At 35.7% G+C, this 27,667-nt stretch overlaps 1 protein-coding gene across 2 annotated transcripts in view; it reads right to left on the bottom strand.

The window, feature by feature from the left end:
• Positions 1-11,924: 11,924 nt before the first annotated feature.
• scn1a.S (sodium channel, voltage gated, type I alpha subunit S homeolog) overlaps positions 11,925-27,667 on the bottom strand; it is a 106,278-nt gene continuing 90,535 nt past the window's right edge. For both annotated transcript variants that reach the window (XM_041578053.1, XM_018238840.2), the window contains exons 22-27: positions 21,525-21,797; positions 20,564-20,617; positions 19,968-20,105; positions 19,214-19,318; positions 18,543-18,813; positions 11,925-14,656 (exon numbers count right to left, since the gene is read on the bottom strand). In XM_041578053.1, coding sequence (XP_041433987.1) covers positions 13,464-14,656; positions 18,543-18,813; positions 19,214-19,318; positions 19,968-20,105; positions 20,564-20,617; positions 21,525-21,797 — 2,034 coding nt within the window. In that variant the 3' untranslated portion in view covers positions 11,925-13,463. The remainder of the gene's footprint in view (positions 14,657-18,542; positions 18,814-19,213; positions 19,319-19,967; positions 20,106-20,563; positions 20,618-21,524; positions 21,798-27,667) is intronic.

Raw genomic sequence — 27,667 nt, forward strand, 5'->3', positions numbered from 1 at the left:
ACAGGTGTGCTGATTAGAGTGGATCCGCTTTTCTTCAACTGATCATAAACGCAGGCAGAAAGAAGCGGAGGATGTGCAACGTGTTAATGTGGCTTAATAAACCAGACAAATAGGGATAGATACTGTGGCATACCTAGTTATTACTGGGCCCCACAGCAAATTATTTTTCAGGCCCCCAATATGTCTAGAAGTTGAAATGTTTTACCAATATTTATTGAAATTGTATATGAATTAGGTCCTTACAGGGCCCCTTTACATCCTGGGCCCCCTGCAGCCACAGGGTCTGCTTCCTCTGTAGTTACGCCCCTGGATGGATATTCACTCCATCCCTACATGTACAACAATATAAAATATTATATAGTGATATTTGTTTATTTTTGATTTCAAGTTTTTTGACACCCATTTACAGTATTAAGAATCAGAAAATACTTCATCTCAAACCTGTTGAAGTCAGGTAGAAGTCTATGGCAGATGTCCCTTTTACAATTGGAAGATATCATGATCTGTGCTGGGTTTCGTACAATACGCATAAGTCATGGTTTTCGGAATGATAGTCTGGAAAAATTTGAGTTTTCGGCCATCAAATGCGAAAAAATCATACAATTCAGATTTTTTTCACAATTTCATCGAGTTTTTTCCTGCATGAGATTTTTTGGAGTTCATTTATTGATAAATAAGGTAAATTTGTGGATGGGAAGTCTGGTCAAAGTTGTTTTAAAAAAAATAATGAGAACAATTCAGATTTTAGTAAATAACCCTCTAAATGTATGAAGATCCAAACTACAGAAAGATCCGTTATCATGAAAGACACAGGTCCAGCAAATTCTGGATGACATGTCCTATACCTGTAGTAATTTTAACAGATGTTCACTATACATTGTGAGGTTTTATTTTAAGTCTACCTTTTTCACACTTTGATATAGTAATTTTAACAGACAATGAATCATATGGTTTTAGGCTGTTGTCATTATCAGTAAATTCCCATTTTCATTAAGCATTTTGAATGAATTGTTTGTGCGTGGGAGCACTGCACCTCTGTTTTCTTGATTCAGGTCTCCTAGTTCCATCCTCACTCTAATTTCATTACACTTCAGCTAAAACTAAAGGCCTGCATCCTCCAAACCCCACAATTCCCTGCTGTAGTTCCTGCATTCTGTCTGTAAACTGTGGAGAAGTTGTTACAATTTATAACATCAGTGTTTAGTCCCTCCTTCCCTGCCAGGATTCCAAATGATGCAGGAAGAGAACTATTAAACAGCTGGATTTCAGCATAGAAAATTGTATTCATTCATACATTTTGTAGAAACAGGTAACTGAGATGAGTATATTAGGGGTTTCTGTGTTATGTGGGCCTCTTTACCAAATTTAGGAAGCTGGAGTTCCCCTTAAATATATTTTTCTATTCTTCATTATCTTTTTCCTAGTCTTTCACCTATTTCTTTCACTCATCGCCATTTTATTAGAAGCGTGTATTTCCAATTAATTTTGGAGTGGTGCCATCTGTGTTACACAAACGTTACCAAAAAAAAGATACATTCAGGGATATAAATTTGAATGTTAACGTTCTTAATTCTCATCACAAAAGGATCCTTCTTTCCTCAAATTTACAAGTGTCACTGGGCGTGTGTAAGTTCGGTAGCCAGGCAGATCTTCATTGGAAAATGTGTGCTTTATTTTAAAGGAGACATATAGGATAAATCAAAAAGCCCCCATTTTGTAGGCAATTCTGGTTACTATATGGTGCTGCTTTTACTTTTGGCTGTAAATGAATATTGTCTTCAAAAATATCACCTTTATTGGAGTTCCCCATAGATTTCCTCTGGCCCCTGTCTGTGTTTCAAATGAGGGGTGGTCGTGTCCCTGCCAAAACAGCAGTGGGAGGGGACAGCCAGTCACAGCTCTGCAGTCACACAAGCAAAGACAGGCTTCAGTTCCCTATCAGGTAAGCCTAGCTGCTGACTGGTTACAATTCTACCGTGCAGTGTGCCGCCGGCTCTCCTGTACAGCCAGAGAATTCAGCGAGCAGGAAGTGGAAGAGAGGGGAGGGATTAGGTGCAGTACACACTTTCACTAGCAGTATTCCTGCAGTATTTAAAAAGAAAAAAACTAAGTTCACTCCATCACAAAAAGCAAAAGGCTAATGTGGCCTTTTCGCAAGAAACTTTTCAAATATCAGTATGCCTCAGCCTTCCAAAATAAGAGGAGTTGCAATAGCATTTTCTCATAATTTTGAATTTATAGTAACCAATAAAAAGAGTGATCTATGGACGCTTCTTATTTTTGAAGTGTTCTTTACAGGGCCCTCCATACACATTTGCAAACCTTTATCTCCCGAACACTGATCAGCTTCAGGAACTGTTTTGTATACTTCATTTGCTTGATTATTATGCAATTGGTGGGGGTTTTAACTTACCTTTTGATCCTTTGTTAGGCTATTCTTTAGGGCATTCAAACATTCCTCCCGAACATTTAATTAAATGTGAAAAACGGCTACACTCAGCACTATTTGACGCATGGAGTATTTGGGGGACTATTCTTTTTATTCGCTTAAGCAGAAATCAGAAATAAGAGATTATACTCATCTCTCATAATTCCCTAAATGGGTGTTGGCATAAAAGGGATGTTGGTTTATACTAAGTGGCCACACAGGGTCAGGGTTTACAGCCTCCTTATCACAGTGTTGCTGTTTCCTTTCATGTTCAGGTATGTGATTATACAATAACAATCCTCTGCTCCTCCACCAAAATGCAAAACTCCTCTTCTGCATTGCTCTGTGCTGCTCATCTTTTGTAATGGTGCTTTTAACTTATAAATAAATAAATAAACCTGAGCAGTGCGGGAGAGGAGATTTTCAGAAAGAGGAGGCTTTTATTTTGTGTGTGTAAGATAAGAGCGTCTGAAAGTAGCATTACTTGTCCCCTACAGGAAGTAGTATCCTGCTCCATATGGGGAAGTGGAGTAAAAATATATTACTCATTTCTGGGTTTACATCAGTAATTTTGTGATTAATAGTTATTATTGCCGTCAAAGTAGAGATCGAAGCACAAACTAGAGCTGTCACTATCACTTTAAAACAACTTCCATGGGGGGAAGCACCCAGTCCAGATGGTTTTACCACTTTGTATTACAAGACATTTAGAGTACTCCCACATTTATTAGGGGCCCTTAATATTCTTCAAGACGGTTCCTACCAAACAATAATTGGAGGATCACATCAGCCTAATACACAAACAAGGAAAAAAATCCTTTAGATCTGGGTAGTTATAAGTTTGTTTCACGTAAAAAAATTGTGACATCAAATTACTTGCTAAAGATAGTTGATCCTGAACAGGTTGAATTTGTACCTTGTAGAGAAGGTTGACATAATACCAACAAAGTAATTAATATACTGCACTGGGCAAAAAACACAATATCGAATTCATGCTGCTATCCACTTTGAAATGGTTCATTGGCATTATATGTTTTCTTGTTTAGAATATATCAGCCTCATTCCAAGGATGATGAAATGAATAAGATCGTTATATACTTGTCCTATAGCCAGAGTGCCTATCAACTCTTTTTTATTAGTGATGGGCGACTTTAAAATTTCCAGATTTCGCAGGCAGCAAATAGTTTAGCGAAACTGCTGCAAAAATTTGCAGTGGAAAAATTTGCTGCAACAAAAGAATTGTCACTGGTCAAAACTGACATGTCAAAATTATTCGGACACCCATTGACTTTAACGCATTTGGACAAAACAGTTGCGCATATAAAATGCGAATTTCTTGCTGAAGCCAAACAGGACAGATTTGCCCATCACTATTTATTATCTAATTTTTCTGACTTTTTGTGAGGTGGATAAATACATTATCAGTTTTGTCCAACTTTGTGGTAGTGGTAGACGATTACATGCCCTCCAAAAGTTTGGAAATGGGACACACATTTTTAGGCTAATACAAGGAACAAATTGTGGTCAGCACAAACAATTGTATGTGAAAACACAACATTTTGGGGCCTACATATCAAATCACAATTTTTTCTGATCGAGTTTTAAAGGAAATGCATTATCTTCTCTTAAAGCCATGGAAGTGTTCTTTTCTAGCATATGTTACTGGGCTATTGCAATTGATCAGCTCATCATGACTAATGTCAGGGTGTAGCTGTGAAACAGAGCTAAAAACATGCTTTATCCAAAATGTATGAATGAATGTTGAAGTGTGGAATATTTTCTTATAATACACAAAAGCCATGAATATCCTGTAAATTATATCCTTATAAACGGTGAGTTCTGATGTCATCAGTTATAAACGGTGAGTTCTGATGTCATCAGTTATAAACGGTGAGTTCTGATGACATTTCTGTCACATGACTCATTGAAATTTGTGTATTATAATAAATAAAGTACCCCCCAGTTGTAAAATATGAGGATATTAGAAGTTACCTCGGAGTTCCATGACCTGTATAAAAACACTCGGCCTTCGGTCATGAAACTCCTCGATAACTTATAATATCCCTATATTTTACAAAAGGGGGTACTTTATTCACTATATTATTTTAGTAGGATATGGTACTAACTTGCTCTTGTTTTCTTTTCAGATGCAGATATTCTGGCCATTTAGGAAAAGGAAAAATAGAAAGCATAACAAATATGCCTATGAATGAATACTGGGCATTTTTCCTTCCTGGTTATATTTTTCATGTTCCATTATAGCATGTGCCTTTTTTCATGCTGTTCAATTGGTAGGTCTGGGGGTGACCGTACACGTTTCAGCAGCTAGACCTGTTTTTTTTTTTGGCTTTCTCACAGTAAATTTGTGCATCAAAAAAAAAATTGTCGCCCACAGACTTCAATGCATTTTAGCAAATTTTTGCTATTTTTTATTTTTGTGAAGCAAAACAGGTCAGATTTGCCCATAACTACTAATTAGTTCAAACTCCCATTTAATTGTAGCACTCCAAAAACCTGTACCGTACAGGGATTCTGTCACGGGACTTTCTTTCAAAGCGCATGAGTTTATACTCCAGTGCTCCTCCAGAAGAATCCTGCACTGAATCCATTTGTCTAAAGGAGCAAACAAATTTTTTATACTTAATTTTAAAATCTGAAATAGGGCTAGAAATTTTGTTAGTTTCCCAGGTGCCCTTAATCATATTACGTCAGTCACTCTTTACTGCTGCACTGCAAGTTGGAGTGATATCACCAGAACAATGATAAGGTTACAAGATAACAGCTCCGTGACACAAGATAACAGAATAGCACTCATTGTGACTCCTTCAGTTACATCGAGTAGAAGAAACAATAGTTGGAACTAGTGATGGGCGAATTTATTCGGCAGGCGCGAATCCGCGGCGAATTTGCGCGTTTTCGCCGGCGGCAAAAAATTTTTTTTCGAAAAAATGGACGCCGGCGCCAAAAACGGGCGCCGGCGTCAAAAACGGGCGCCGGCGTCGAACAAACGGGCGCCGGCATCAAAAAAGAGAATTTTTCGGCAAAGCGAAACGGCGCAAATTCGCCCATCACTAGTTCCAATGTGCAATGCTCATTCTGAAAGCACAGATTATTCTGTAGCTGTTTTAACAAAGATAATCTCTGATTGTTTGCTATGAGTTACTGTACAGGTACATATCCGCCCATTGTTAGTAAATTAACCCAACAGTAAATGATACAAATTACAAAGAAATTATTAAATTACATAGTAAGATTAATTGTGTTTGACTTTTCTCATTTACTTTGTAATTAAACATCCAAGGGCACCCATGGGGCTGTTTTGTGCTAGACAGATATAATAGGGAAATATGCTGTACCTGTGCTTCAAAAGGAGAGTGGGGTGGGTTGGCAGCTTGTAATCAGTAGTATAATTTTTGTTTATTAATTTATAATCAAGTGTAGTTAATTCTAATTGATCACCAGATGGCGCTATTGGTAAGGGGAAGTCCCAGCCAAAGGTTATATAAGGGAGAGATCAGGATGTAACTTCCTCTGTGGTTGACAGGATGATTAAGTCAATGACACTGGAGAGACTGAGGTCCACCACCTCAGAGAGGAGATAAGTTATTTAGTGGTAGGGTAGTTTGCTGGAGAGCAGCAGGTAGGTTACTTATTGATAGGGTAGTTTGTTGGAGCTTGGTGTAGGTTGTATAGCTGAGCAGCTGAGCTCCAATGAGGAGAGAGGAGTTCCTCACCCAGATTAGGGACCCAGAAGAGAGGGACTAAGGTAGATAGGGCCTAGTGCCTTGGGTAATGTGGATCCCAATGCTCAGTCTGTTATAGTATACAGCATTACCGTCTCAAGGAGGATGCTGGCAAAGTAGGCAGCTGTTAAGTAGGTGACCTAGCTAGGACCCCCTACTAGTTAAGATATATTGGGGAAGAGTGTGTATGGTGTCACTGGGGAAGCTGTGCTGGTGACCAATATAGACACGTTCCTGAGTTCAACTAGAAGTCATACATTCCCCCGGAGAATAATGGTAGTGTAGTTGATGGTCAGCCAAGATGTATGGAGAGTGGATGGACACCATGTAACAAGCTGCCATATTTGCCCACATCATGTTAGGTGTGCAGTTTTCCAGCATTCATGACCTAGATGGTGCATGCGCAATGGAAGCTTATTGGGTCCTGGTTTCCAGTGCCCTTGCTCCTGGTCTATAATCAATACTGAGGATCTTGCACACTGAACAGCCACACATGGCAACCACAAAATGTTTGGAGGCAGATGAACCTCTGAATCACTGTAGCCTTGTGCTTGATCCTCTGCGTAAACGGCACTCCCCCATGCAGTACTAGCAAGGAAAACAAGGTGCCAGCACTGCAAGGCCATTGTAATGGCAAACAAGTCCCTCTGGTTATTTTGTCAAGATCAAACAATGTTTAGGAGACATGCCCCTTCATCAGGTGTTTGCCACACATGGCAGCCACCAGCTTCACTGAGCTACTTTGCGTTCTCATTCCAGGTATGGGGCAACTGATGGTAAAGAATTAGATGCAGTTAAGGAGAAGGAAGGGGGCCTTTTCCTGATGTTTGCCAAGGGGTGGGGGTAAATTCTCCTTTAGAACTCAGGAGAGGAAGCCTTCATGAATTCATATCATATTCATTAAAAACGTTTTTTCTTTTCTTACTTTCTGAATTCTAGTAACATATTTCTGGATGTACACTGTAATAATTAATCAGAAGAAACATTTGCAAGCTTGTCTTCAGTTTTTAGGTAAATAAAGAGATAGAGATCAGAACCAAGGAAATAAAAAATCTCATCTTTATTCTTTTGGCTCAATTTTAATGGAGATCACCGTTTTTCTGGAAATAGCATTTTGCTGCATGCAGTTCACTAATACACTAGAAGTCAATAAATTTTGTAAAAGGAGGCATTTTACATTGAGTATTTTTCCTTGTGTAAAGCATAAGATGACCCATAAAGAATAATTATGCAAATTTGTTACTCTTTCACGGGAAGGAAACTTGTCAATCCCAATTTTTCAAAATTTCTCGTGCACAATGAAGGGATAAATATGATCTATATAAACAAACATCAGAAAAGACTGGAAGAAATTCTTGATTACTATTACAATTTGTAACAATAGTTCTTTGCCTTTGTAAAATACATTATGAAACTTTTAGTGGTTATGTTGTGATAACTTTTCACACATAGGGGCAGATTTATCAAGGGTCGAATTTCGATGTTAAAAATACTTTGAAATTCGACCATCAATTGAAATACTTCGACTTCGAATATCGAAGTCGAAGTTTTTTTATTCGAATTTGGGTATCCTGCGGTCGAAGGATTTCAGCGAACGATCAAACGATTTTACTTCAACTTCCAAAAACGTACTAAAAATGCTGTAAATTTTACTTCAAATCGAATTAGAAGTCGAAGTAGTAGTACCCTTTTCGATGGTCGAAGTATCCAAAAAATTACTTTGAATTTCAAATTTTTTTCCTTCGAAAATTCCCTCGAATTCACTTCGACCCCTGATAAATCTGCCCCTAAATGTGTGCAAATATTATTACCATTTATTAACCCACTCATAGATTATGATTTAACCACCCCAAGTGGCAGAGAGCTCATCAAAGGATTTTTGGGTGCTAGTGAGCAAATGAAAATAAAATAATTATTGTGACCAATGCAATCCTGATGTAAAACCTGCTATTATATATTATATGCAAAATGTTACAAATAAAAGCAAATCAATTTTTTTTTACAATATTTATATTTTGTATTTTCTTACAAAAGACCATTTTTTTTTTAAAGTAGAATGAGCAGATTACAACAGGTCAACTTTCATCTTAGAGTACAACCAGCAAAAGCCAAATCAGGGTGTTGCACATAAACTTTTTAATGGAATGAAACAATGAGGTATGGCTTTGTAGACATACAAAACTGTAACAAAATTAACATTACCGTAGCTTTGTAAATGTAGAAGATTCAATGTATAAAAAAAATATTTTCATGTACTACTTAAATTCCAGAAACATAATTTAGGGGTTATTTCTCATATAAAAACTTTACTCCCAGATGTTGAAATCAATATTTAGAAGCTGTGAACTTTTATTAATAACATATGACATGGGAGAATGTTGGGACAAAATAGTATAAACAGTGATGGAGTTATTTGGTATTTTCCTTACCTATAAAACAAACAAGTGAAGTGCTTTATTTGATACAAAGGAGCACTTAAACTAAAAGACAACATATTTCTTCTAGGTCTCCAGAATGAACAGGAAGCACATACTAGCTCATTGATCTATGACACCTTACTGTTGCTCAGTTGAATGTGAAAAAACAGAAGTTCTTTGAATTCGTCATTAAGAACAGGACAAGGCAAGAACACAAATAATTAACACATACAACCTCAACATGAACTTTGGCCAGGTTTACCAGTCACTCAACACAAATTTTTTGAGTGAACTTCCATTGTTAGTGCCAACCTGCAAAATGACTACCCTATGTACTTGCTATTTCTGACCCAGAAGAAGCATACCTACTACTTGCAATTTGTTAGTGTGCACCATTTTCTAGAAAATATTATAAAAATCTGCACATGTTAACCCTCTTTGCAAGCTCACTTCTCTTTTTCCCCTCTAATAGAACTAGACAATGTTGTAGAGCATAGTGGACTAAAACCGTGCCAGTGGTAGCTGTTACTATAAGATGTTTTTATATAATCCATGTTATAAAAGTAGTATAACTATGTGAGTTCACAACACATGCATGCTGTTTAGTATGCACTAATTTCTTTAGGCAGTGGAGAAATCCCAATCTTCAATATTTAAAGCTCTAAATGTCAAACTTTGAATTCATTTTAATTCATAAAACTATTCAAAAAAAACATTGGCAGGGTGTTTGTCAGCTGCACTTAAAGCAAATTGCTATAAGAGAAAAAAGTTATAAGAGGAGCTTATATAAAAGTTTTATATCCCTTAACTGCATTTTCACAAGATATGGGAGCAGCATGTTATTTTACATAAAACAATCAAATAAAATGAATCTGGATGCAGCCAAGAAACCGTAATTTAAATTAAAAAAAAACTAAATACTGAAGGAAATTAAGTTAGTATAATTGGATAGAGTGCATATAGTAGATCTATATTTCACAACAGTTTAAAACCACACAAAAATGCTTTTTAAAGATAAACTAAGAAAAGTTTGAAGTTTTGAGGTACAGTATAAATGCAACATGAACATTCATCATATGTAATAGGAAACTTATTGCTTGTGTGAAAGTTAAAACTTTTGCATTATATGTTATAGTATATTAAAAGAAAATTCCAAGTCAAAGTGACATTGTCACCTAATCATATATAAATGCTGCATTTTGCAAAAATAATTACACATAAGTTGGCCTGGTATTTTATTAACTTATTTTGGCCCTGGCTCTTTAAAAATTAGCTCTTCCTTCTCTCCGTTTTACATGTTTTCTCACTTGTGTATGCTTACATAAAACAGGTAAGATTAACTGCTGTTTGTTGATAGCAATGCCCCCTGCCTGCCAAAGCTGTATGTCAACTCATGTTTGGCCTTCACCAAGATTTTATTCAAAAGGATCATCTGATTTGATTGTAAAAGAAGTCTTGGAAAACTACTTTCCTAAAAACAACAGAAATTTAAATATAAAATATGCCTGCAACAAATGCAATAAAATAACTAAGGGCTAGTTTTATTAATATTTGGAATGAAGATTTATTAACATAATTTGTGTATCCATTTTTAAATAAAGTCACAAAAAAATGAAAATGACACCACCTTAAACCTGCCAAGATGCTCCTATGGATGTCAATGGGAATCTTTATTGTAAAAACGTGATTTGGGATTTTTTTTTTGCAATGTTAACATGATTGTGATTAACCAATTTTACATTTTCTTTTAAATAAATGTGATTGTGGTAAGAATATTGTCCATAATCATGAATCCAGATTATTCATAATTTTTTTCCTGGAAGCATGCAAATTTTAATAGATTAAACCCTAAAAATAGCATATTTGTCATCAAATGTAACCATAGGTTTCAACATGTAAACATCCAAGACACCGCTGATATAGTGCACCCTTTTGTGTTCTTCAAAAAGTGCGGATATCACCAATTCTCTAATCTCATTACTCACTCAAGAACATAATTCCAAATAGAGTAGAAATGTCTAATGTTTTGAACTAATTTTATAGAAACCATGACTAGATGACAAATGAATGTTAAATCTGCTATTTGAGAAATATATGTTGGGTGTATTCAGTATTCACATACAATATAATTACTGGATAAAACAGAGCATGGAAGCTTTTTTAAATTTAAAATAATGTTTTACTGAGAGGACTGACCTTGAGTTACAAACCTTTTTAGCATATGCCTGCTACCATCATAAGCTACTGTAAATAAAATTACTATTCAGGCATGGCATGTATTTGCCTGCTAATTTCAATCTATGCATGCAAAAACTTTATGAGCTGGGAATGGATACTTATTTTCTTCTTATATTACAGATTTAGAGAAGTGGAAATAATAATAAGCTTCAGGAACTCTTGTAGTCTAGGGTACAATTATCTATCCTGTGTACATTTCTGTCTCTGCATTATAAATCTCTGTTGTTCAAATATAATATTATGCTTATCAGGTAAAATGTAATGGGAGAAGCTATATAGGCCACGTGAAGGATGAAGTAACTCAAATGAAATGCAGAACATACAGTACCACTGCATATATTTGAAGAATCGATTGAGAAGGTTCACTGCTGAAAATAGTACTTAAAACCCATCAGGAATTTCCTACTGCCTTTACCTGATGGTATATTATGTGGTAAGAATGTATTAACACTTATCTAGCATTCGTTAAAACTTAGATGAATTTCTAGGGTGAATTGTTTTGTTGATGATATTTTATTGGCTGCATGATGGAATTATCAGACCCATGTCATCAAATGTTAAATATTAACATTTGACTAGAACATAACAGTTGTTTATGGTTATTAGAAAATAAACTAAATTATTTACTGAAGGGCAGAATGAAGCACATGGACTTTAAAAAGTTATGAATGTACATTACAAGCCAGTTTGTAGAATATGGGGTAGTGTAACAGATACTGCTACCCAAGTTGAAATGTTTCGCTATTTGTTAAATATTCCTGATATACTTCATCTGATAAAAAATTTTCATCAATTTATTAAAGGAAAATAACCTATTGTAACCCTGTGGTGGCTAAGCTATGATATGCTTAATAAATACCAAACTTATCACAAGTATTACATATCGATAGTGTACATTCTAGACAGGTTGCTAATATATTATCAAAACACTGATATTTATTAATGACTGACTTTGGGCATTTGTAAAGTATCATTCATTTTTGTGTATAACACAGGCTTTAAAAAGGATGCAATCAGTTTTGGGAACAGTGATATACAGAGATTTTGTTCTTAACAATCTTCTGTAGGATTTAAGCCACCCAAATAATTACAGTCACAGAGGGAAGACACCCATTTATTAGCATAAATTCTCCTTACTTCTTGTACGAATTCATCAGATTCATGTTTGAGTCACAGTAGTGTTTCAGTTGCACATACCTTCAACTTCACACCTTCTATCAATATGTGTTTTGTCAACATAAAACATTGCATTAAAACAGCATTTTATCTGTTACCACATTATCCAGTCTGTTAATAAGCATTTCATGAATTTCCAAAGTTTCGAAAATACTTTGCGCAAAACTCAAGTATGAAACAATACAATGGTGGAAGTGTTTATTCCAAATATTTTTTTTTTAAATTGCGCGGTTGATCACTTATTCGACTGATTATTACCAGGTTGTAAATATATAGATATGTTTTGTTCTCATTTAATGATTGTTTTGCACATAGTCAATGATATTTTCAATTTCATATTTTCAACCATAATAGCTTTCCAAATATACAGTAGTTATATAAAAAACATAGGAGCTCTCCTCACATAACTATGTTGATCATTAAATAAATGTTCATGAGATAATGATTCATTGCACTTGTTTATTAAGTTTAATCAGTATTTATAGTATATTTATTATCTCTCTGAAAACTAGAAGATATGCACTCCATGTCACCTTATGTAATGTTTGATTCTTATTCATAAAAATAATACCTTTTCCTATACATTTTATTGGATATATTTCATCTCTTCTAGGGCCCATGCCTTTATGAGTTTCACAATTGACGAGATATAAATGTGCAAGCATATTTTGTAAACAATAAAACATAACATACTTTGCTGGGCATTAAATAATTATGGAAATAAGAGGTGTATTAAAATATATTGCTATTTGGAAATTAATAACTTAAATATATTTAAAAAGTAGACAAAATGGAGCCTCTTTTGATTTTGGATGCAGAAATTCCTTTAATCTAAATTACGGTGCTTATGTGCTCTAGTAATTTGGGAGTGACAAATGTTTTTTTCAAAATATAGAAGCTGTGTGCATTTCTGTGTTTTCCATCTTCACATATACAGTGTGTGGTCATCTCTGTTTTACCTTGACTTACCGTTTCCCCTTAAAAGTTTGCACTAACCCCACTTACTGTAAAACCCATTTACAAAAATATTCACATATATATAAATAAACAGTCTACAAATGAAATAAAAATGGTTAATTCACTAACACATTTTCTTTGTAAACATATGGCAAGTATAGCAGTGGAAATGCAAACTGTGGACACAAATATTGTACTACAGTGTTTTATGTGAAACACACAAACATTATAGGTTTGCATTACCTTAACTGGTCCCAACAGGTTAAGGAGCCATCATGACTCTTCATATGTAAAGTGTCAACTGGTTGTGAAAACAGTAACCACCAGTCAAGGTTGTTATAGTATCACTTGACAAGAGGTCACTGTTTTAGAGGCACTGACCTTGAGTACATATATGTTACAACTGTCAGTTTGGCATAGATCTCCTACAGGAGTCCTGTTGACACAAATGGGTCATCTTCACAGGCTGTAAACAATATATCACGAAAATGAAAATGTGCAGTTTCATTTTTTATTTTCCCTGGCATCTTTGCTTTTGTTTTCCTTTTCAACTTTGTCCTTTTCATGTTTCTCTTTTTCTGGCTTTGTCACGCTATCATACGATGGAGGTGAAGTGGTCGAGGGAGTCATGTCTGTCTTCTCTGTGGTAGAATTTCCATTAAGCTTGTCAATAACCATGTCTTCTTTAATAGGCAAGCTATTTACTGCAAGTTTATTTTTCTTATATAAATAAGAAGCTTTTTTAATTGTTTTTCTTAATAGATACTTTCTGAAACAACGTTGAATAATAATGACAGACAATTCCTCTTGCTTTCGTCGTAAAGTGGACGTAATTGGTTCATAAGAGGCTTTTGATGGATTGGATGCCATAAAACGTTCTTCCATTGGTAGCCGTAAAGCATCCATTTCATCACCTTCACCCAAGACACGTTTTGTAAAGGCAAACAAAATGTCTAGGCAGTGAATTCTGTCTCCACTTACCATCGGGAGATCCATAGCAATTAGCTGAACTCTATTGGGCTTAGCTATGCGTAGAGGTGGATCCAGGGCATCAGCAAAATTAGATAACTTGCTATACTCGATAAACTGTGTTGCATCAGGGTCAAACTTTTCCCATACTTCATAAAACATTTCAAAGTCATCTTCTCCAAGTGGTTCAGCACTTTCTTCAGTAGCAACACTGAAGTTTTCCAAAATAACAGCAATATACATGTTTACCACCACTAAAAATGATATTATTATATAGCTAACAAAAAAGAAAATCCCAACTGATGGATTGCCACAATCACCTCTGACGGAGCTTCCAGGATGTTCCATTTGTGGATCACAGTCTGGTGCTCCACTGTTAAGAATGGGTGCCAATAAACCATCCCACCCAGCTGATGTTGTGATCTGGAATAAGCAGATCATACTGTTTCCAAAAGTCTCAAAGTTGAACATGTCATCAATGCCAGATTCTTTCTTCACATAGGCAAAGTTGGACATTCCAAAAATAGCATAAATAAACATAACCAAGAAAAGCAGGAGGCCAATATTGAACAATGCAGGGAGTGACATCATCAAAGCAAACAGCAATGTACGAATACCCTTTGCTCCCTTGATGAGACGTAAAATTCTCCCAATTCGAGCAAGTCGAATAACTCTGAATAAAGTTGGGGAAACAAAATATTTTTCAATCATGTCTGCCAAGAACATACCTGTAATTGAGGGGAAAATAAGTCAATGAGTACAAATACATAATATTTGCCTAAATCACTACAAACATATTAAGCACATTTTTGCAATTAAATAATTTTCAGGTCAAATACTTCTTTCAATAAATCCCAGAAATATAATTTATAACTAAAATTAATTCCAAAAACTACATGCAAAATGACCACATCGAAATATGTACAATTGCACCTGGTGGTATGAGAATGTTAATGGGCTGTAGAAGAGCTTTTCAAGTAACAAACAATGAAATGGAAGCAGTTCTTACACATTACATATTACTGTACCTAGGGACTATATAAATGCTTGACATCACACTATTTTAACATAATCCAAACCATATATAGTACATGTCAATTAAAGATACAGTAGATCTGTTGTATCAAGTTAAAAAAATGTATTCTTGGTTCTGCATTTTTTTCTAGTTTAGTCTAAAACCCACAAAATGATCCAAAACATGACATTATTCTCAGAATATTGTAAAATGTTTGTGTACATGTGTGTTGTGAAATAGTTGTTAGGTCACATATTTCTGATATTATGAAATGCAACTGCGTCTGTTCTCCAAAATATTGCTAGCAATAGTATAGTTACATAGTTACATAGTTAAATCGGGTTAAAAAAAGACAAAGTCCATCAAGTCCAACCCCTCCAAATGAAAACCCAGCATCCATACACACACCCCTCCCTACTTTCACACAAATTATATATGCCCATACCTATACTAACTATACAGTTTAGTATCACAATAGCCTTTGATATTCTGTCTGTCCAAAAAATCATCCAAGCCATTCTTAAAGGCATCATCAGCCATCACAACATCACCAGGCAGTGAATTCCACAACCTCACTGTCCTGACTGTGAAGAACCCCCTACGTTGCTTCAAATGAAAGTTATTTTCTTCTAGTCTGAAGGGGTGGCCTCTGGTACGGTGATCCTCTTTATGGGTAAAAAGGTCCCCTGCTATTTGTCTATAATGTACTTGTAAAGTGTACATGTCCCCTCGCATGCGCCTTTTTCCAGAGAAAACAAGCCCAACCTTGACAGTATACCCATTTATATCCCTCTTAAGGACTGGAGTCCAAAACTACTGCATACTCCAGATGAGGCCTTACCACAAACCTATAAAGAGGCATAATTATGTTTTCATCCCTTCAGTTAATGCCCTTTTATATGCAAGACAGAACTTTATTTGCTTTAGTAGCCACAGAATGACACTGTCCAGAATTAGACGACTTGTTATCTACAAAACCCCCTAGATCCTCCTTAGTGTATAACTTGCATTTATATTATTTTTGCCAAAGTGCATAACCTTGCATTTATCAACATTGAACCTCATTTTCCAGTTTGCTGCCCAGTTTTCCAACTTAGACAAATCGCTCTGCAAAGTGGCATCATCCTGCATGGAACCTATAGTTCTGCACAGTTTAGTATCATCTGCAAAAATAGAAACAGTACTTTCAATGCCCACCTCCATGTCATTAATAAACAAGTTGAAAAGGAAGGGACCTAGTACAGAGCCCTGTGGAACTCCACTAACAACACTAGTCCAATTAAAAAATCTTCCATTTACCACCACTCTTTGTAGTCTATCTTTTAGCCAGTTCTTTATCCAGGTACAAATACTATGTTTCAGGCCAATATTGCTTAATTTAACCAGTAACCTTTTGTGTGGCACTGTATCAAATGCTTTAGCAAAGTCAATCACCTCCACTGCCATCCCAGAATCGAGGTCCCTGCTTACCTTCTCATAAAAAGAAATGAAGTTAGTCTGGTAAGATCTATTACGCATAAAACCATGCTGGCATACACTCAAAGTATTATGATTTGCTATAAAGTCCAGTATCTTATCCTTTAATAACCCTTCAAAAAGCTTTCCTACTACAGATGTCAGACTAACTGGCCTATAATTTTGAGGCTGAGAACGGGATCCTTTTTTGAATAGAGGCACCACATTAGCAATTCACCAGTCTCTCTGCACTATTCCAGACCTCAATGAATCCTGGAAAATTAAGTAAAGAGGTTTGGCAATCACAGAGCTAAGCTCGCTAAGTACCCTGGGATGAATACCATCTGGCCCAGACCTTTGTTTATCTTAACATGTTCTAGTCTCTTTTGAATTTCCTCATGTGTGAACCATGCATCATTAGTTGTATTACTAGAATTGGGACTATTAAGAAGGAAACCTTCAATAACAGATGAAAAATATGAATTCAGAATCTGTGCTTTTATTTTGTTTTCATCAACCAGCTGACCCCCTGTGAAACTAAAGGTCCCACCCCTTCCTGCTTCTTTTTTTTACTATTAACATATTTAAAAAATAATTTTGGATTATTTTTACTGCTTGCTGCAATATCCTTTTCCAAATCAATTTTAGCTTGCCTTATAGCTTCTTTGCATGATTTATTGGCCTCCTTGTACCTTATAAATGATTCGGCTGTCCCAGCTAACTTGAAAGCCTTAAAAGCACGCCTTTTCTTACCCACCTCAATACCAACACTTCTATTGAACCAAAAAGGTTTTGCTTTGCAACGTCGTTCCTTGCTTACAAGGGGAATATACTGATAAGTATATTTATTAAGCAGCATTTTAAAGACCGTGTTTAACCCTGAGAAAAGCATTTCCCACATAATATGTTGCAGAGATGCCCTTATACTGTCAAAATTTAGTGTTTTAGTTACTCCCTTATAGAATTGCTTCTGCAACAGAATCTCAAAGGAGACCATGTTATGATCACTATTCCCTAAATGCTCACCCACACAAATGTTAGAGATGAGTTCAGTATTATTAGTTATTACAAGGTCCAAAAGTGAGTTATTGCTAGTAGGTTCTTGAACGAGCTGGAATAAAAAGTTGTAATTCAGCATATTTACAAACGTACTAGCTTTTTCTGTCTTGGCAACCCCATTACCCCAGTCAATGTCTGGATAATTGAAGTCACTCATAGCAACAACTTAACGCAGCTGTGAAGCCACTTGTATCTGCAAGAGTAGCTGGGCTTCACTTATACAAGGTGGTTTATAGCATACACCAATGATAATTCTCTTTGTAACTTTTTGCCCAGGCAAAATCTCTACCCAGAGGGATTCTACACCCTCGCCAGTGCCAGCTATGGTTATTTCTTTAGGGCATGGCTTTAATTCAGGCTTTACATACAAACACAATCCACCACCCTTTTTTATCCCTCTGTCCCTCCTAAAAAGGGTGTAACCATTTAAATTCACAGCCCAGTCACATGTTTCATCCCACCAGGTCTCAGTGATACCAATTATATCATAATTTTTAGAGCATGCAATTAATTCTAGGTCTCCCATTTTACCTGACAAACTCTGTGCATTTGACAGCATACATCGGAGGTTACTACTTTTACTTTTGATATTTGCATTGCTTAGTTGAGAATTATATGTTAAGTTAGCATTATTCTGTTTTCCTTGTAACAGAGGGACCTCCATAACTGGTAAACTATATGCCCCCTCACTCCTCCCCCATGATCCCTTACTAACCCCACTGCCCCGTCTACCCTATATTCCCCATAATTCTTTATCTCACCCGCCACCCCTTTGCCTAGTTTAAACACTCCTTCAATCTCTTAGCCATTCCATTCCCTAGCACAGTGGACCCCCTTCCATTGAGATGCAAACCGTCACGACTGTATAGGTTGTACCCCAAGGAAAAATCAGCCCAGTGCTCTAGGAACCCAAATCCTTACTTCCTACATCAAGACTTGAGCCACACATTTAGCCCCCTAAGCTCCCGCTGTCTTACTAAACTTGCATGTGGCATGGGCAAAATTTCAGAAAAGATTACATTGGAAGACCTTTACACTCAACTTTAGATCATTCTATTAAATAATGTTAATTAAAATGTACCTACCTACAATGGAGAGAATGACAACAACAAAATCAAAGATATTCCAGCCGATAGTGAAGTAATAATAGCGCAGAGAGATCAGTTTGAGAATACTTTCAGTAGTGAAAAGGATAATAAAGACCAAATTGATCCAATACAAGTTGTTTTCCATGTCATCACTTTGCTCATCTGTTTCAATCATCATTGTTACCATGTTAAGACAAATAAGGATCATGATGGTGATATCAAATGCTTGTTTTGTCACAAAATCAAAGACTAAGCCTTGGTATTTATTCTGTGGAAGTAAAAGCAATAAGGTTTATCATACCAGTGCAATGACAAGGATTATTTTTTACATACTTTATTAGATTGATTTACGTTTGAACTATTCTAATGTTAACTTATAAATACAGTGCAGGAGGTCAGCCTGTTATGATGATCTGCACCCTGGAAGTAACACTAGCCGTAAGAGATTGTATTGTGTCATCACAAACTGATTTACTTATAATGAATTGCATACTAATGCTGTTGATTTTATGTATTATGCAAAAAACTATGGACCACCTAGACTATTTATGCTGTTTAAATGGTAGACACCAAGCTTCTCTTTTAGTTCTTTAGATTTTAGGTTTCTGTCGACATTCACAAATGTATTTTCAAGACTAGCCTAAACTGCAGTCATAAATTTCACTTACTGGTGGTCGGGGGATGGGCTTCTGGGGTTTCTTTGATCCAAGCTTTTTCATTGCATTATAATATTTCTTTTGCTCCTCTGTCATAAAGATGTCTTGACCTCCAAAGTAAAGAATTCAAAGCAAAACTGGTCACAATCATGTAGCCAGTTAGGTGTTAATGTGCCCACATAGGGCAGAAAATAATTGACAACAGGCCCTCATATCCCATTGAATCTGGGCTAAAAAAGGCTGTACTATATTTAAGAGTAAAGGGTACAAAAAGCATCCAGTACAGTGGTGGCCCACCCAAAACTTATGGACTATGACTGTCAGCATAAGGGGACCAATAGAAGGACAGTAGGACAATACTTGTACTAAAACTTTATCAACTGCAAAATTATTTACTTCTCTCCATACAGTGTGATGTCCTTTCTAAGATAGAATATCCTTATCTAGCATGAAGCTTCTCCCTCTTTACTATACTGAGACTGCATTCTCTTTGAATGGCAAGTTGGTCAAAGAGCAACAGCATGCCTTCCACTGGAGCAGGAGGCAGCATGCATGCAGTGCTCATGCAGTAAAAGGAGCAGAACGCTAGATAAGAAATTCACTGATTTCCGCTGCAGGGTTCAGGTTTAGCATCAGACTCAATGTAGCGAAAAGAGATATGTCATTTTGGGGCTGTTTACAGTTTTATTTGGGATTTCAAAATAAAATGACTTACTTATCCTTTAAACCTATTGGATAACCATGCAGTTCATCATTGAATACTTATCTTTTTCTTCTGCTGATTGAAGTTGTCAATAATAACACCAATGAAGAGGTTAAGAGTGAAGAAAGAGCCAAAGATAATGAAGATAACAAAGTATAAGTACATATAAAGGTTGTCTTCGTAACGTGGCTGCTCTTCTACCTATATGATTTGAAAACAATTTGTAGCAGTGAGGAATTGTCTGCAAACAATTACTGTACATACCTCAAACATATTATTTTCCATATTTTTAAAGTGTTAGGAGCACCATACAACAATTAGTTTCCTTTATTTTAACAAGATTTAAAATACAATACAGCACTACATGCTTTTGGACTGGACAGTAATTCGAGTATTATGGTGTATCTCCTGTAGATGACTTAATTCAATTAATTAATTTAATAGCCCCAACTGATCTATGCTGACTGTTCTACTTTATCTCCCAAGAAGCGCTGTCTTCTTGTTTTAAAATGGCTTAGTATAGGACCATTGAGAGGAGGATCCCCACTAAAGACTCACAAAGGGGCTGATACTCCTGGGGATGGTGAAGCCAACAGAAGCCTTGACCAAAGAAACTAAGCTAAATAGTTAAACAACCAATATCAAGTGTTCATACCAACCTTTCTTGAGTCAACTGCTGCATACATAATATCCATCCAGCCTTTAAATGTTGCCTGTAAATCAAACCATTAATTTTTTTAATGAAAAATAAGAATACAGATCATATGATTTTTCATACTAAAAGAAAGATGTTTAAATGTTTGAGATATGTTTACCAATATAATTCATAGACACAGAGACAGTGTTTATGACAAGTTTGGTTTAGTTTGTTGTATGTAGTTTGTATGAGAGTTTCATTTTGTGCATAAATCTGCGGGGATATAGTAACCTCTTTCTCTTATTGTGGAAAAGACAATGTAAAGTTGGTTCTCTCTGGTGCTACATAAACAATGTGGGGGTGGGATGTGCAGTAGTACTACAGACAAAACAATACTTTTCTGCACCTTGGTTTTTCTGCAGAATATTTCATTTGAATTCTGAATTAAACCCCCCTAAGTGCACTTGCCGCATTGCTCACTCACTGAGTCTTCTGTGAACTAATAGTAAAGTTCTTCTGGAGCAACCGAGATCTCACTATGCAATATATAATCACCTGTTTGCTCTTGTGTTATGATCTTGAACGTTTTTAACCTACAGACTTAATAAAATTGAATGCTGGACTCTTTATAATTGCCACAATATTCTTGAGAGACATCCACATATATATTCATTCAAATATACTAATGAGTTTCCCTTTGGTGAATAACCAAGGCCAATGGTTTTACCGAACCTTTATAAATAAAGTCTGAGCTCCTCTTTTGTAAAATCCCCCCTTGCCCCTTAGCTTTAGGAACTGTGGAGAATTGCTGTGTAGGAAACTAAAAATGACATACATACAAAATATTGCTTCCTTGCATAACTTGTACCAGCCAGATGTGTTTACTTCAAAGTATGCTTGCATTTTGTTTACAAGCCAGTGTCCAGGTCCCACTCATTTCATTTGCAGGCTACTAAACAGAAAGTACTCAATACATTACTTACCACTTGAAGCAATGCAAGGTATCCAGCAGCTACGTTGTCAAAATTCACTTTGACGTTCTTCCATCGGGCACTTTCATTCAAATGTAGACAATCAGATCTGTTGCTAACTTGAGTATCATCGAACATTTCACCAGTTGTTGTATTGACACAATGGTAATATTTGCCAGCAAATAGATTTACCCCCATGATACTGAAAATCAGCCAGAATATAAGACAAACGAGCAGCACGTTCATGATGGATGGAATAGCGCCAATTAGGGCATTCACAACCACCTGGTATAATAGTTAGAGGGGGAAAAAGCAAGTATTAGTAATAAGAATTACAGTGCAGCAACTCTCGCAAATCTAATGAAAGACATGGTCAAATGTATAAATAATGAATAAAATGTTTGATGCCAGATGACAAGACAGATATATTTAAAATGAAAAAAATTGAAAAAAGTATAGGAATATAAACAAAAAAAATAAAAGACCTGGTAGTAGAAAGATGGAGTCATAGAAATGTAAACTGTCGGGAAAAAGAGACACATATTAAACAAAATATAATGTAATTCAAATAAAATAATTTAAGAACTCAAATAATGGCTGATGATTTAAAAAAGAAACTGATACAAATTAATATAACAAAAATAAGTGAGAGTCATAGAAAGTCATAGAGTAAACAGAAGATACTGCAAGGCATTTAATTTTCAAAACATGCAGGAAGCTAAATTCTTGTACATGCTGTGTGCAGAAGTTACACATATCTCAATATTCTTTCTGTAACTGGTGTCAAAAGTGTGCAGTACAGCCAAGATTGCCACTTTGTCTTTTCCGAAATGTTTTATAGATTTAGAGGCAATATATGATGCAGAGCATATTGTACAAATGTTAGGTGGATACCATAAGTGTAGAGGGCTCTTACTAAGCAATATACATTTTTTGAAAATAGGCCATGCTAAGGTTTTGGGAGGCCAAGGTTTTGTTATGGAGCCCAGGAATATTATGGCCATCATATTTAAAGACAGAGAGGTGGAACCAATGTGCATCCATTATATTTTTATAATACACAGTGGAATATATATGGGAACATTCTTTAACAATGTTAAATGCAACTGCCCACTTTATGATAATGATTAGTTAAAGGAGCTGTCATGTTTCTCATTAACCCAATGACAGAATGGCGAACCTGAGCATCACCATTAACAACAGGTAAAGATTATAGTACAAAATTTGTAAAGATGTCCACCATTGTTTGATCAATACTGACAACTGGCTTGTACTGCACAATGCCCAGAGAGTTAACTGCAGAAAATTTTGTAGCTTTATTTAATTTTCCAATACTTTTCTTGTTAAAAATACCATATATTTGAAGAGAATGCTTACCCCAAAGAATAAAAAATTGGTCTTTAATTTTTTGTATTTAATTGAACTTTTCTTTTACGAATTCTTTATTTAAAGTGGACCTGTCACCCAGACACAAAAATCTGTATAATAAAAGTTCTTTTCAAATTAAACATGAAATTTAAATTTCTATTTTTTATTAAAACATTCATAGCTGTTGTAAGCTCATTTAAAAATCTCAGATGTCAATCAAATATTGTCTGCCACTCCTCTATGCCCTGGGCATAGAGGCGGGGCAGACAGTTACTTTCACTTTCCATTCAGCACTTCCTAGATGTCACTGCTCTCCACATATTCCCCCGTACTCTTTACCGTTTAATTGTGTAGCCAGTGCATGGGGATGGGCATTGGGTCCCCCACTCTGGTGCACAAACAAGATTCTGAGATGATGCAAAGCTTGTCTTAATAACAGTGTGCACAAAATGGTTGCTGCCTGCTTGCTATAATTTTGAAATCGCAGACTGAAGGAAGCAAGATTCAAATAATTTATATTGTGTAATTATAGTATATTTTGCTTGACTAATGTGATAAAATAGGATTTTGAATAATTTTTTTGGGTGACGGGTCCCCTTTAAACTGGTCAGTTACTAAAGCTGAAACAGGGCCCAGTTGGAAATATAATCGATTTTAAACAAATTTATGTGACCAACATTACAGCCACTTATTAGACCAACTTCCCATTATCACTTTATCCAGAGATAAAGTGGATTGTACTTTGACATCTTTAGGCTGTTAGAAAATGAGACATGCATTATAGGAAGCAGCACATTTATCAACTAAGTGTATTATATATTAGTGCAGTAGCATTAACAAGCAATCATGGCATGCTGTAATATGTTCCCTTCCTTAGTACCACATGCATAGAATTAAGTGGACCACATCTTTATCTTATCAATAAATTTGATGAGATTGATTCTCCTTTATAAACTTCATATACTTGTACTGTAATTAGATTTATTATTTCTTTGTCTTCACACAAATATTTTCATGTAGCAGAAATGATTGTTACATTGAATGGAGATATGGAGCTCTAATTATACATTTCTGGGTTGTGCGCGGAATATATCCAATTTAAAAAGTAAGGGGGTTATTTACTAAAGTCTGATTTGTTCTAGTCAGATTTGAAAGGGGAAAATACCATATTTTCATGGAAAGAAAACCTAAAATTCTTCAAGATTTGTTATACTCTGAGGCTGCTAAAAGTCCAGATTAAAAAATACTGCATCTCAAACTGCCACGGTCATGTAGAAGTCAATGGCAGATGTCCCTTTTACAACTGGAAGATATCATGATCTGCTCTGGGTTTCGTACGAGAATCCAAAAAATGGGAGATAATCATAAAAAAATGTACAATTCAGATTTTTTGATTTTCTTTTCGTGAGTCTTTTCCTGCACCAGATTTTTTTTAGTTAATTTATTGATAAATAATAAAAAAATGTGGATGGGAGTTTGGGCGAAGTTGTTTTACTAAAATAATAAGAAATTTTCAGATTTTAGTAAATAAACCCTTTAATGTGAGCAGTGTGCCATGAATGGGATCATTTTATGTCACAATTTTTTTTCTTTTGTAAGAAAATTAGATATAGTGATATAGAAATGTTGATATAATATTAGTTTAACAAAAAGAATGTTTGATTTTTCTTTCTTAGTGGTTAATTTTACTATGTAAGGTCCATATATTACAAGGAAATATGGCTGTATCTTTTCGTTCAGTTATCCTATTATCTGTGGACCTAGTGAACCTTTTGCCTTTTCTGAATTTCACCACAGCAAACAGCGTTCTAGTGCAATTTACAACACTGCTTTGAATAAGAAGGCTGCTCTAACGTTGTTGCTGGGGAAAATGATATCTATGTCTAAATCATCCAGCTATGCCAGACCTTCAGGTTTCCATGGTGCTAGGATTCTGGTTCTTAATGCTAGCTTATATAATACTGCAGTTTTCAAACACAATGATGCAGCCTACTGTCAGAAAGTCAATAGCTAGACTAGAAATATTGCTTAATTAGACATTATTTAACCTTATTTTAAGCTAAATATTGTAATCTACTTGAAAGGTGATAATAGAATGAATACATTTCTAGCCATACTAGTTATGTGACCTCATTAGACTTGTTGCTTTGGGGCTCATTGAAGTAGGCTGATGAGAATATGTTAGAACAGTAATGTTGTATTTAGGATTTTACCATAACACAGCCAATAAAAATTCAGTCAGTTGACCTTTTGAAGGGCTAAATGTTATTCTTTAGTGCCACTGGCAGAACATATTATTGGTCAGTCACTGTATTTATTTCAGAATGTGGTTTTTGCTGGAATATATAATATATCGATGATGTATTGAGTATGGCTGTCTGAATACTACTAGCAATGTAGTCTGTGGACTTTTGGGGTATTCCATGGTTTGGGTTTAATGTGTAATTCTACAATTTTTGTAGCCATTTTGGAAATGTTGTGAAGATGGCATGTGTGGAAAAGTATTTAAAGAGGCACTGAAATGTGAGTGTGTGGGTTTGTTCTGGAGTATAAGAGGAGGGAATAAAACTGAGTAGGTAAAACATTTTTTAAATTGAAAAACGTATAAGAAGAAGATAAGTAGATAAGACATAGATTTCATCAAGAGTAGCTTATTCTTGCTGCAGGAGAGAAGATAGATATGCTTATGGAACAAGATGGATTATCCCATCTGCTATTCCTTGATGTAGTTAATGACTATTTAAAAAATAATAAAGAAGACAGAGGCTTGTTAGCAAAGACTTCCAAATGTGGGTTCACAGCAGTCTGTTATATTAAGAAACACCAAGATAAGTGAAGTAGAGCTGATCACAAGATAATTTAGATATTTTTCGGTATAGAGGCCAGATAAACTGATAATTATTATTATTAACATGTATTTATATAGCGCCAACATATTGCGTAGCACTGTAAAGTAAATGTGATTAAACAACTAAATCACATGAATTATATACATAGAACATATGGAGTTACATACATCACAATCAATACAGGTACAAAAAGGTGAGGAAGGCCCTATGCATAGGCATACACTCTAAAGGGAGGGGAGTAATACACAAGGTGTGGGAGTGGGCAAGATCAAATTAAGTGGGTGAGAAATGTGGTACTGTATGTGGTGTTGCGTTTGGTAGTTAAGCAGAGTGAGGGTAGGCTTTTCGAAAGAAGTGCATTCAAGATTCCTTGAAAGCAGAAAGGTTGGAAGAAAGTCAGACAGACCGTGGGAGAGAGTTCCAGAGGAGGGGTGCAGCCCTTGCAAAGTCTTGAATGCGAGCATGTGAGGAGGTAATGAGAGAAGAGTTCAGTAGCAGGTCAGTAGAGGAGCGTAGTAAGCGGTTGGGTGAGTATATAGAGATGAGTTCAGAGATGTAGGGTGGGGCAGAGTTATGAAGTGCTTTGAAAGTCAGTGTCATTTATTTGATTCTGAAAGGTAACAGAAGCCAGTGCAGGGATTGACAGAATGGCGAGGCAGAAGAGGAGCGGTTGCTGAGGTATATGAGCCTCACAGCAGTGTTCATTATGGACTGGAGAGATGAGTCTCTGGAGGGGAAGGACAATTAAAAGAGAGTTACAGTAGTCTAGACGCGATATGATGAGAGAGTGAATAAGAATAAAGAAATGCAAAGGAGTGATTCACGTGCAAAGCACTGATCACAGTAGGCATAGTTCTGAAATGCCTTTGATGAGTCTGGGAATTAAAAAATACTACTCATTAATTAATGATAAAGTTATTAGAACATAAAATTGTAGGTGCTGTGGAACAAGATATCTTGTCATTTGATATCTTATAGAATGGTAAGGATAGGAATCATGAAGGCTAGGTAAAGATGGCCACCAAAACCCATACCCAAAAAATGGGAAACAAGTTCAAAACCAATGGGAATCCATGAAATATGACATTTTGAGACTGAGATAAAGAGGTGGTAATACCGTGCTTTAGATTTGGAATTTAAGAGAAACACTGTCTCATAAAACTTGACCAAAGTACAAGGTTTCACCAGCTGTAGCTGATGCTATAACCTGGACAATTAAGTCATTTTTAGATTTTTTACCCATAACAACAAATATTCTATAGTAATCTTGGTTACTGATGGTAAATCAGAAATATATTCATAGTACAAGTGTAAGAAATATATTGAGGAGAAATCAAGTTGTAAAGGACAAATCCAATACATTCATGCATGGAAGATACAGTATACCATTTAACCATTTATGCCATTCTAAAGTATTTTAAGAAGCTTTCACAATAAAGATGAAGCCAAGTTTATTGTAGGTGGAGGTTTGTCACGTTTAGAATACTTACGGGGGAATGTAATAAAAATCGCTAACGGAAAAACTATTCGCAATGCGAAAAATTATGCCTTTGCGCGAACAAATTTTGCTTTGTGCGAATTTAATATAGCTTTTGCGAGCCCGGAAACTGTTTAGTGACCACTTCCGACAGTGAAAGACCGTTTGCGAATTTTATAGTTTGCGCCAATGCGCAGTCTATGTAATAAAACTTCTTACTGAAAAAGTCGTTATGTTTGCTCCAAAAGATTACGACACCTTCAAGCACTTCTTATGAGTGCGCAATTAAAATTCGCAATGCAATAACAGTTTAAGGAACAATATTACATTGCGAGATGTGGATTTTTTAGTCTTATTGGTGCAAATTGTTTTGCTCTTTGCGACTTTTATTACTTTCCCCTGTTAATCTTTTTCTGAGAATGCAGAGAACATGCATTACTGCATGACTGTGTTTTGGATGG

This window comes from Xenopus laevis, chromosome 9_10S, assembly GCF_017654675.1.
Source record: "Xenopus laevis strain J_2021 chromosome 9_10S, Xenopus_laevis_v10.1, whole genome shotgun sequence".
Classification (NCBI taxonomy): domain Eukaryota; kingdom Metazoa; phylum Chordata; class Amphibia; order Anura; family Pipidae; genus Xenopus; species Xenopus laevis.